The sequence below is a fragment of the Notamacropus eugenii genome, chromosome 2 (assembly GCF_028372415.1).
Source record: "Notamacropus eugenii isolate mMacEug1 chromosome 2, mMacEug1.pri_v2, whole genome shotgun sequence".
Taxonomy (NCBI): Eukaryota; Metazoa; Chordata; class Mammalia; order Diprotodontia; family Macropodidae; genus Notamacropus; species Notamacropus eugenii.
This window is the reverse complement of record NC_092873.1, coordinates 338,625,944-338,638,365: the sequence shown is the minus strand read 5'-3', so window position 1 is coordinate 338,638,365 and position 12,422 is coordinate 338,625,944. Positions and strand designations below refer to the sequence as shown.

Here is a 12,422-nt window from a genome sequence, read left to right as displayed (position 1 = left end):
ATCTGGGCAGAAAATCCCAAGATATCTTGTGAGGTTTCACTGATCAGAATTTGTATTCCTTTGGGCAGAGTATCCAAGGGTATGATTCCCTGTGTGAACAGAGGGAGAGAAGGAAGGAGGGAGGGAGGGAAGGAAGGAAGGAAGGAAGGAAGGAAGGAAGGAAGGAAGGAAGGAAGGAAGGAAGGAAGGAAGGGGCTTAAAGTCCCATTTCATTATTTTTATCTCATGTTAAGTGCTAATGATTAGCACTCTAGTTCCATTTAACTAGTTAATTCAATTAGCTTTTACAAAGGGTTATTTATTTTGAGGACATAACAAGGACAGAAGTAATAAATATTTCCCCTCAATGGGAGTATACTCTACCTATATTACTTTTGTTCCTGGGGAGAGTGGGCTCAAACTTAATGGCAGTTTCTACATAGCATTTGCCTGCCAGGTTTGCTCCAAATGCAACACAGGTTCTGAGTGATTCTTAATCTCAACTACCACCAGACTGGGCCCTTCAGATTGTTCCTTAGGATCTTGATGCTGGGCTCATTGGCCATAAAAATCAACATGGGCTCTGTCTCTCAGACCTCTGCTTGACATTCTGACTTTTCAAAGCTCAAAAGACTGTAGCCTTCCCCAGTCTTCTTTACCTAAGAGAAAGAAAGAATGGACACAACAGAGATAGAAGCAACAATAAGACCCTGCCCTTATGAGCCATATGAGATAGAGATCTCCTTGGTGAGGTATTTGTCCTTGCATCTTTATTTGAATATAACCAGGCATGAACGATGCTGAGTCCTTGCTTTGGGAAGTGGGAGCCTTTTGAATGAGCTCAGTTTTGACTCCTCAGCTAATCAGAAAGGTTTCCCTTCACCACATTGTTAGTAGATAAGAGCTGGTTACAGAATGTTTGTGCATAGGATTGCATTAGGCAGCACACTACAAATTTTCATTATGAGTGGGCTGTTTGGCTAGATAAATAGGATTTTAAAGGTTAAACAGAAGAGATTATATTTGATCCTAAAAGCAATAGAGCACCATTGTAGTTTATCAACATTGTAGTGGCTCAACACCATCAGACCTTCACTTTAGGAAAATCACTTGGGCAACTGTTTGGCAGATAGATTGAAGGGGAAGATACTTGAGGCAGGAAAACTAATTAGGAAGCTATTGCAATAGACAGGGGAGGGCATAGAGCAGGTGGCTTTGGGAACAGAAAGAAGAGGAGGAAGGATATCATCGAAAGAAAAATGACAAGATTTGGCAAGTGATGAGATATGTACAGAGAGGAAGAGTGAGGACTCAGAGATAATGTGTGGATGACTAAAAAGATGATCCTTGACAGAAATAGGGCTTAAAAGGGAGGCAGGTTTGAGTGGAAACATGATGAGTTCAGTTTTATGGAACATCCAGTTTGAAATATCTGATAGTTGATGTGCAACTGGAGCTCAGAAGAGAGCCTAGGGCTGGAGAGCTATAACTCTGGAAATCATCTAGAGAGAGACGATAATTAAGCCCATGGAAGCTTATAAGTTCACAAAGTAAGAAAGTGTGCAAAGAAAAGAGTACCCAGGACAGAGCCTTGGGATACACTCACAGTTAACAAGTTCAGTATGAATGGTAATTCGGTAAAGGAGATTGAGAAGAAATAGTCAGACATGTAAGGGGAGAACCAAAAGGGAGCAGCATCATAAAAACCCAAAAGAAAGCGTATCTAGGAGGAGAAGGTGGTCAATAATATCCCTTACTGCAGAGAGGCAAGGAGGAGAAGAAAAGACCATCATATTTTGCAATTAAGAGACCATTCATTAGTATTTTGGAGAATGCAGTTTCAATTGAGTGATGGGTTGGAAAACCAAATTGCAAAGGGATGAGAGGTCAGTGAAAGGAGAGGAAGTAGGGGAAATGGGTGTAGTTTTTCTACAAAATTGGTTGGTAAAGAAAAAAGAAATAGCTTAAGGAGGTGGTAGGGATCTAATGAAGGGGTTTTTGTTTTGTTTTTTAAGGATGAGGGATATCTAAGTGTGTTTGTTAGTATCAGGGAAGGAACAAATAGACAGGGAGAGATTGAAGATTAGAGAAAAAGAGGGTATGTCTGTGGGAGTAATGTTTTGGAAAAGAGAGGAGAGGTCTGGCCATGGAGAGAAGGCTTGTTTCTTCATCAAAGTTTCGAGTAAAGGAGGAGAGATCAAAAAATGATGTCAAGAGAGTATGAAGTATGAGATAAGGAGAAAGCGAAAAGAGGGATCCCATGGCAAATAGACTTAATGTCCTCAACAAAGTATAGAGAAAGTAATTGATAAATGGTCAAAGGAAATGAACATGAAATTTTCAGATGAAGAAATCAAAGCTTTCTATAGTCATATGAAAAAATGCTCTAAATCACTATTGATTAGAAAAATGCAAATTCAGACACCTTTGAGGTACCATCTCACACTTATCAGATTGACTAACATGAAAGAAAAGGAAAATGATAAATGCTGGAAGGGATGTGGAAAAGATAGAGACATTAATGCACTGTTGATGAAGCTGTGAAGTAATTCAACCATTTCGCCTTTACTTCACTATCCCATTCTGGAGAACAATTTGTAACCATGCCCAAAGGGCTACAAAACTCTGTGTGTGTGTGTGTGTGTGTGTGTGTGTGTGTGTGTGTGTGTGTGTGTGTGTATCCTTTGACCCGTCAATATCAATACTACGTAGATCAAAGAAAGATCAAAGGAAAAGGAAAAGGACCTATATGTACAAAAATATTTATAGTAGTTCTTTTTGAGGAGGCAAAGAATTGGAAATTGAGGGAATGTCCGGCAATTTCTGAAAATGACTGAACAAGTTGTGGTATATGATTATGATTGAATATTCTTGTGCTATAAGAAATGCCAAAGGGAGTGGTTTCAGAAAAACTTGGGAAGACATGAATCGATGAAAGCAAAGGAGTGGAACCAGGAGAACACTGTATACAGTAACAACAATATTGTAATGACTAACTATGATCAATCTGTGTCCAAGTGATCCATGGCAATTCCGAAGGACTCTTAATGAAAAATGCTGTCTATTTCCAGAGAGAGAAAACTGATGAACTCTGAGTGCAAATAATTTTTTCACTTAATTTTTCTTGATTTTTTTTGCAACTAATAGCTAATAGTAATAATAATTTGTGCAACATAGCTAATATGGAAATATGTTTTGCATGATTCCACATGTATAATTGATATGTTGCTAACTTTTTCAATGAATGGGGGAGGGTTTGGAGGGAAGGAAAGAATTTGGAACTCAAAAAAATTAGATGAATGTAAAAAAAAAAACAATTTTTAAGAAAAAAAAATATTTGGGTGGAAAATATGGTGAGAGGTCCTCAGCCTAGAGGGAGAAATGATGTGGAAGACTTGGAACATCCTTGTGATTAGTGGAGTAGGGAATCAATTAGGGAGATATAAAAGGATTATCATATCTTGATGAGATTAGTTAACAAAAATTTGTCTCCGACTCAGTAACTTGGTCATATGATCTCCTCCAACTCTGTTTAGCAATTTGTGATTACAAATAGAGGAGGCAGATGGTGGGAATAATCCAGAGTTAGGAACTGACAAGGTATGAGCATCAGTGGCACCTCAGGACAGAAGATGCAGGAGCAGAAGACAGTGTAGAAATTAATTAGATAACTATAAGGTCAAGGTTAGAAGGAATGGAAAGTGAGGTTAGCATGTGGGTGATGGCCTGGGAGAGTATCAAAGCATGAAGGAAGTGGACATCATGGTGAGGACAGTGAATAGATTTAGGGGAGGAAATGGAGAGATATGGAATTGTAGATTATGAACTGATAAAAGGCTATTGGAACTTTTGAATATAGCAGTGGAGCCCTTGCGGGTGATGGAAAGATCAAGGGTATAATCATCCCCTGTGTGTAAATAAGAGGAAGTACAGGAGTAAGGCATGGGAGTTGAAAAGACTGAGGAATTGGGAAGTTAGGGACTTTTGTGGGGGCATCATTCAAAGGGCCTTATATCAGGATTCCCTGAACTATCCTCACTCTTGAAGCATTCGTATTAACAGAGTACAGAGGGAAGAAAGATCACAAGAGCTCAAGAGGGGAAAGACCTTCCAAAAATCATCCCTTGTGAACAATAATCTCACAACCTCTCAGACCAAGGGAGGTTACTTAGCAGAAAAGTAATATGACAATCTCTCTCTCTTTGAAAGTGGCTTTATCAACATCCTACTTCACAGAATCTGAACCATTAACTATAAAATCAAGGACTGTTTTGCACACTTGAGGTCTCATTTGAATATTACACGCCTTGTGTCCAAATGTACATACGGTGTTAGTATCACAGACGTAGAGTTAGAAGTGGCATTTGAGGTCATTGAGTCTGATGCCTGATTTTATAAATAAGAATAAAGCCAAAAGAACTGAACCACACTTTAGGAGATAAAGGCCCAGATAAAGCCTAGATAAAGGCACACTTACATGTCCTGCACCTGAAATTACTCCGCATGTTCTAATCTATGCACGTTTTATATATCCCCAGTAAAATGTAATATACTTGAGGGTAAGGACCATTTCATTTATCTTTGTAGTCCTAATATCCAGCACATAGTTGTTGCTGTTTGTTCAGTTGTGTCCTACTCTTCATGACTCCATTTGGGGTTTTCTTGGCAAAGTGGTTGCCATTTCCTTCTCCAGCTCATTTTACATATGAGGAAACTGAGGCAAACAGGGTGAAGTGACTTTCCCAGGGTCACACAGCTAGTAAGTGTCTGAGGCTGGATTTGAACTCAGGAAGAGGAGTCTTCCTGACTCTAGACTCAATATTCTATCTACTGTGCCACCTAGTTGCCCCAGCACATAGTACCAATTTAACAAATCTTCAGAATTTAACCAAATCTCTGATTACAGTGACATGAATATTACATATACACATACACACATTATGACCCCTCTATAATTTAATAGATAATTTTCAAGATTTTGCTATAGCTGAAAAATTCAGTACCCTGCAGACAACAAGTGATGGGCTTCCAAGTGAGTACCCAGTCCATCACCCAGCTGCATTCAAGTCCCTTACAGTTTGGCAGGAACCAGAAATTTAATCCTGCTCCCTTACTACCAACAATGGTTCTACCCCAACCCAGCTTTGGTGTTCTGTACTCCCACCCTGGAGGGCAGCTAGATGGCTCAGTGGATTGAGTGTTGGGTTTGTGTTTGGACCCAAGCTCAAATATGGCCTTGAAAGCAAATCACTTAACTTTCTTAATCCACTGGAGAAGGAAATAGCAAACCACTCCAGTACCTTTGCCTACAAAATCTCATGGACAGTATGGTCCATTGGGTCTCAAAGAGTTGGATATGATTGAACAACTCCCACCCCATCCTCAGCTAAGTGGTATAGAGGCACAAGTTGGTACCACGGATAGAGCCCTAAGTCTGGAGTCAGAAGAATCTGAGTTCATATGTGACCTCAGACATTTACTAACTGTGTGACTCTGGACAAGCCGTTTAACACCTGCCTCAGTTTCCTCATCTGTAAAGTGGGGATCATAATAACACCTACCATCCAAGGTTATGCTAAAACTCAAATGAGATTTGCAGAGAGCTTAGCATAATGCCTGCACATAGTAGGGTGCTTGGTAAATACTTGTCTTCTTCCTTTTTAACATCTGTATCCCATGTATTTCTGAGCTGAACCAGCTCATCCTGGAAAAATTCATGGTTTTACTCAGCCCTAAGGTACACCTTCTCTCCCTGGCCCCCAGAAGAGAGATTACTTTTGTAGATTCTGGTATAAACCAACTTCACTGAGAGGATGGGAGAGGGGCACTGATAGGGAAGTATAGACACTTGCTAGCATAACCTTGGATTTCCTGAGAACAAACTACCTCCCCCTCTTTGTTTGCTTGGACACAGTGAGTCTGAGATACAGATATGGACAATTTCAGCTTTCTGCCTACTCCCCTCATGCCAGATAAATAAAATATCAGTGTTTACCTGGGAGCAAATTGCCCAGCAGGCAAGTTTGCAAAGGCTAATAGTGTTTGTGGGTTTCATGTGTGTGTGTATGTGTGTGTGTTCACACGCACGTGTGCGACTGTGCACGTGTATGCATTAGGAGAGGAGGAGGGGAACCTGTCTGTGTGTGTCTGTGTCTGCATGCCTACCTCTGACTGTTCCTGGCATGAAGTCATTCCCCATATCGAGGGGATTTAATCACTTTGGGGGTTGAGAATATTATTGTTTTAAAACAAACAAGTGATGACAGGAATGAAAGCAGGGTTTTTAAAAACGGATTCAAAGGGTTCTTGAAAGCTGCCAGGGAATACGAATGTGCCTTTGAAGTAGGAAAAGCTCCTATTTGTTCAGTTGAAAGTGGAGTTTGCCTCAATACATCATTTTCCTTAGTAAATGTATGCCCATCACCTCCTCCTCCCTCTCCACACTATTCTCTCCTCTCAGACCCTAGAACCCACCAGGAGAGGAGCTGAGAGTTCCCACCTTCGGAGCAGTTCCTAATAGAACAAACTGGAGAGCTTCTAGGGTTATGGAAGACAGCCCAGGGGTGGGGAACCTGCAGCCTTGAGGCCACATGTGGCCTTTTAGATCCTCAAGAATGGTACTTTGACTGAATCCAAACTTCACAGAACAAATCCCCTTAATGAAAGGATTTGTTCTATAAAACTTGGACTCAGTCAAAAGGCCTCACCCAAGGACCTAGAAGACCATATGTGGCCTGGAGGTTCCCCACCCCTGGAATAAATAGACAGTTAGCTGAGAAGGTGAAGGAGAGCCAGGGAAGAATTCCCCAGAGCCCACAAAAACCCCAATCAACCTCTCCCAAAGTGGCTGCCATGTTCTTTTCTGCTCCCTTGAACATCTGGCCAGCCACAGCTGGCAGACCAGTCTGACACAGATTCCATATCTATTCCTTCCCAATCTTGAGAGTCACCCAAATGCCCTTCCTTCTCACTCTTCTCCATAGCTCTTTTGCCCATTCCAAGAAGGCAAACTCCTTTTACTGTTCAGTGGAGAGTTCCAGAATTCAAGAGAGCTCACTGACCAATTGAGGGTGGCCCTATCATGGGTAGGTGTGGAACCTTCTTTAATAATAGCAAGAGCACAGAACTAGAACTAGTGGATGAACTTTATAGATAAGGGAACATCTTTCTAGTAGTCACTGTTGCCCCTGAATGCTATGGGTTACCTTCAGGTGGGGATAATGAGTTCCCTGTAACTGAAGGTATTCAAGCAGAGGTTGTTTGTCCTGCTTGTTGTAGATACAGGATTCCGAATTTGGATAGCAATTTGACTGGATCCTTTTTTTTTCCTTTTAAGGGCAGTCAGGGTTAAGTGACTCACCCAGAGTCTTACAGCTTGTTTCTGAGGTCACATTTGAACTCAGGTCCTCCTGACTTCAGGGCCAGTGTTCTATCTACTGTACCACCTAGCTGCCCCTGACTAGATCCTTTCTAAGACATTCCTAGGATCTTTCAACTTTATCTAGTCTTCTAATAGATTTTGAGATCCTTGAGCACCAGGACTATCTTATTTCATTTTTTTGTATCTTCAGCACCTAGCACATGCCTAATAAATGTTTGTTGACTTGACCTTGCTTATTAATGTTTCCTTGAGTTACCTGTACTGAGCCAAAAAAAAAAAAAGTGAAGGACAGATCCTTCTCCTCCTTGACTCCTCACCATTGGGAGTTACTTTCATTGTAACTTTTCCACCGCCCCACTCACCCCCACTGCCACATGGGAAATGGTGGGAAGTTCTCTCCTCATCACCACTACTGGGGACAGGCAGTGAAGTGATCTGCCTGGGTCCACCTCTGCCATTCCTCTCTTTGCTTCACATTCTCTCTTTCCCACTCTTTTGTTAAGACTTGATAACTTTTCCTTCCTCTCTCTGACCAAGAAAAAAGAGGGAGGGGAGAGAGAACTAGAGAGCTAGGGGCCCTACAGCTTCATTTGCAAACTAACATTGTTATCCTAACAAGTCGCACTGTCTGCCATCTGTTGAAGGATGTCAGCAGAGAGGGAGACAGATTCGGGGCCAGAATTGCATTATCTCCAGTGGCAAGGAGCATGTGCTCGACAGGGGCTAACTCAGTCATGTCAGAGGGGGTTGCAGTGACTTTGCTTTTAGCTACAGCAAGAGCTGAGATCTGCAGGAGCGATGGACAACAGAGTCATCTCACTGATACAACAGATGATCTGACCACCACTTAGTGGGTGGTCTCAGGCCTTCCAAAAATGGGACGGGGCAGTGTAGGAAACAGAGAAAGATAAAGACTAGGATTGAGATGGCCAGTCTGCATCTCCCAAAAAGGAATCAGGGTAGAGAAGACCAAAGGTATCATCATTCTTGGGAAGGAATCTGTTAAGTATGTTGTTTTCATACAGTTCAATGGATCAAAGTTCTTTGATCCCAAGAAGAGACTGCTGAGGAGGTCTAAAACCCCTAAAATGTAATGAGCTCTCTTGAATTGGGAATAGTGAGTTAGATGTCTCATAAAATCCTCTGCCCCCTCTTCATTCAGGATCCTTAATTTTCTGTATTTTGAAAAACTGAATTCCCACAGGATTGGAGCCATTGAGCTAAGAGGAAAACATGATGCAGTGAACAAAAATATTGGAACTGGAGTCGGAGAACTTGGGTTTGAATCCTGGTTCTTTCCACCTGTGTGACCTTAGACAAATCACTTAAACTTTGTGGGCCTCAGTTTCCTCATCTGTAAAATGAATGAGTTAAAATGAAGGAATGTGTTTTATTTCACTGGCTACATTTGTTTTACTTTTTTTTTCTGAGTGGTGGGGTGGGGCGGTGAGAGGGCAAAGGATAACAGGGATAAGGAAAAGAAAGGCAGCTAAGTGGTACAGTGGATAGAGCACCATGCCCGGAGTCAGGAAGACCTGCCTTCAGACACTAGTTGTATGACCCTGGGCAAGTCACTTAATCCTGTTGAGCTGGAGAAAAAAATGGCAAACCACTCCAGTATCTTTGCCAGGAAGACCCCAAAAGGGGTCATGAAGAGTCAGATATGACTAAAACAACTGAACAACTAAAGGAAAGAAAGGAAAGGAAAGACCCTGGGAAAGTCCCTTAACCACTGTAGACTTGTTTTCTCTGCTGTAAATAAGGGAGTTGGGGTAGTCAGTCACTAAGGCCCATTCCTTCTCCAACTCTGTTACTATCATCTCTGGATTTCCTCTGGTCTAACCCCTGGTCCTCTTATGGTGCCCTACCTCTCCAGATGACTGAAGAATTCAAGGGAAATGCCATTCCCCCCTGAGAATAAAGATGAGGAATCTTAGCAATAAAAAGAAAATTAAATAAATAAAAAGAAAGGAAAAAAAGGGAGTCATGTCAATGAAGCATCTTTTTTTGTTTAATGAAGAGAAGAGAATTGAAGGAGAGTCAAAAAGGAGCACAGACAAATGAGACAGCTTTGAAACCTACAAACTGAACTTACCACATACTTAAAATGAAAAGCAAACTATATATAATATAGTTTCCTGTACAATCATGTTTTTCTGTTCTACTAGGTAGATGGGAATGGCCATTTACTTTGGTGTTTATTAAGTTCAGAATAAAAATAGAATTAAAAATGTAAATGATGGGTTTAGATTATATGGCTTGAGAGGTCCCTCTCGCTCTAGGTCTTTAACCCTAGAATCCTGTGACCCTTGGACAAGTGCCTGAATAATTCCCAGGCTCCATGCCCTCATCTGTAAAGTGAATGAGTTGAGTTTGATGATCTCTGAGCCTGTGATCCTTATTGTCCTGTTGAAATGGGTAGGGAAAGGGAGTATAGCTTTCAGGAGGTTGCAAAAAGAACTTAATAGACTGGATTAGAAGGAGGGAATTGTGCTGTTTTCTGGTAGAAAGAAGTACCAAAGTACCCTTTGGCCAATAACTGGAAATTGAGGGTCTGCCCATCAACTGATGAATGGCTGAACAAATTGTGGTATATGAATGCAACGAAATACTATTGTGCTATAAGAAATGATGAACAAGCCAACATCAGAAATACCTAGGAAGATTTATATGAACTGGTGCTGATTGAAATTAGCAGAACCAGGAGAACATTATACACAGTAACAGTCACAGTGTTCGAGGACTGTGATAGACTTAGCCCTTCATACCAATGCAAGGACCTAAAACATTCCCAAAGGACTCGTGATGCAAAATGCTATCCACATCAAGAAAAGAACTATGGAATCAGAATGCAGAATGAAGTAGACTATTTTCTCTTATGTTTTGTTTTGTTTGAGTTTTTTTTTAAGATTTTTCCCATTCATTTTAATTCTCCTATGTAATATGACTAATGTGAAAATGTGTTTAATAAGAATGTATGTGTAGAACCCATATAAGATTGTATGCCATCTTGGGGAGGGAGGGGGGAGAGAAGGAGAGAAAATTTTAAACTTATGGAAGTGATTGTTGAAAACTGAAAACAATTTTTTTAATTTTAAAAATTAAAAAAAAGAAAGGAGACCCTTTAATCCAACTTATTTCTCTCTGTGCTTTGCAGATGATGTCTCGCCATATTTCAAGACAGAGCCTGTCCGGACTCAAGTGCATTTGGAAGGGAACCGCCTGGTGCTTACATGCATGGCAGAGGGTAGCTGGCCCCTGGAATTTAAGTGGCTGCACAACAACCGAGAACTAACTAAATTCTCTCTGGAGTATAGGTAAGCCCCATTCCTGTGCCCTCCTTCATGTCCTTCTCCTTCCAGCCAATCATTGGCCACCTTGCTCTTTGGCAAAAAGCATCATGATATCTAAGGGATAAATTCAGGGTAACCTGGAATTTAGAGATGGAGGACCTGGGTTCAAGTGCTACCATCTGACTGTATGACATTGATCAAGGGATTTCCCCTCTTTGAGATTCAGGTACATCTTCCATAAAATGAGGGAGTTCAACCAGAGGACCTTTCTAAGGTCCCTTCCATCTCTAAATCCCTTGATCCTATGTGGGGCAAGCCCCATCTTCCAATGGCTCAGCTACAGTCTCATTCCCCACTGAGCCTCACCATTTTCTCTTCTTCATAGTCCCAGTCAGTCAATCCTTACCTGCTCTATCCATCAAGAGAACCTTATTTCTCGAGGTCACAGCCCCCTCCAACCCCCTAACTTCCTCTTGGGCTCCAGTATTAGGAATATGTCCACTGAATCTTGAGACTGGAATGATTTTTGTATTTGGTATTATCTTTCCATCTGTAAATTCTTTTTCCTCCTCTACTTAACATCCGTTCATACAAAAAAAGCCCATGGATTCTTAGCCACTTCCCTTAATTGAGAGGCTCAATGACATCTGCCAAACTTGGAGACCCAGGTTTCGCTGCAACCCAGGAGCCTGTTCTCACCCAATCTCAAGACAAGGGAAGATCAGTCCAGGAAATGAGGTTGATATGAGTGGCAGAAGAGGTATATACCCAAAGAGTCTGCCTCTCTGTATATGAAGGTACTACTAGATGGCATCAGTTCACTAGGATAGGCACTGTAGGCTTATTTGAGGAGACATGACAGTTGCAAATGTAGGCATCTTCCATCCTCCCTCTCTGGGCAGAAGAGGAAAACCTGAAGGGAAGCCGGAGTGGGGAGAGGGAAGACCAAGGCAAGCTTACCCATCCTGGCTCAGGACCTAAATCTGAGCCAGGGCCCTCCGGCACTTCCTTTAAAGACTTTCTAAGCTCGCTCCCCCCTATCTTCTCATCTCTGCCATGAGAGGGTTGCCTGGACACAGGCAACCTGTGGCAGGCAATTAATTCCAAGGTTCAATGTGCACTAATCGGTACTGTCAGCATCATTCAGAGTAGTGATTACCCTGCACTGGAGAGGTTGGTACAAGTTGGTTTCCAGGGCTAGGGGAATGTAAATGAGAGGTGTGGGGATTTAATTGCTTGAATGAATGCAGTCCTTCCCAAGAAAAGAAGAAGGGTAAAATTGGAAACATCTCTAAGGGGATGGGAAAGGGAAGGGAGTAATGAGAGAGGCTCTTGGCAAGCAGGCTGCCTTCTAGCCCGCTCTGTGGGGGAGGGAACTGGGCCGGGACTAGGGATACAAAAATCAAAACTAGTGGAAGGAGTTTTGCATTTGGTGTCAGAAAGATCCAGGTTCAAAGTCAGCCTCAGATACATGTGGATGATCCCTAGGCAAGTCACTTAACCACACTGAGCCTCATTTTCCTCAACTGTAAGATAGGAATTATAGCGTCTAGCTCACAGGGCAGTTCTGAAGATCAGATGAGATAATGTATGCCAAGTGGTTTTACAATCCTGCAGGGCTACATAAATAGGGCATAGGGGCAGGACTTGTGATTTCATAGGGATTGGGAATTCCCAAATGAGAAAAATCCCTCTACCAATGCAGGTCATCATCTGCTCCACAACTTTTGGTCTTAGACCTAGGACATTAAGGGTTAAGTGACTTTTCC

General features: G+C 41.8%; 1 protein-coding gene across 2 annotated transcripts in view; it reads left to right on the top strand.

Moving 5' to 3' along the window:
- Positions 1–12,422, top strand: part of SDK2 (sidekick cell adhesion molecule 2) — a 434,613-nt gene that overhangs the window by 184,628 nt on the left and 237,563 nt on the right. For both annotated transcript variants that reach the window (XM_072645578.1, XM_072645577.1), the window contains exon 2: positions 10,518–10,677. In XM_072645578.1, coding sequence (XP_072501679.1) covers positions 10,518–10,677 — 160 coding nt within the window. The remainder of the gene's footprint in view (positions 1–10,517; positions 10,678–12,422) is intronic.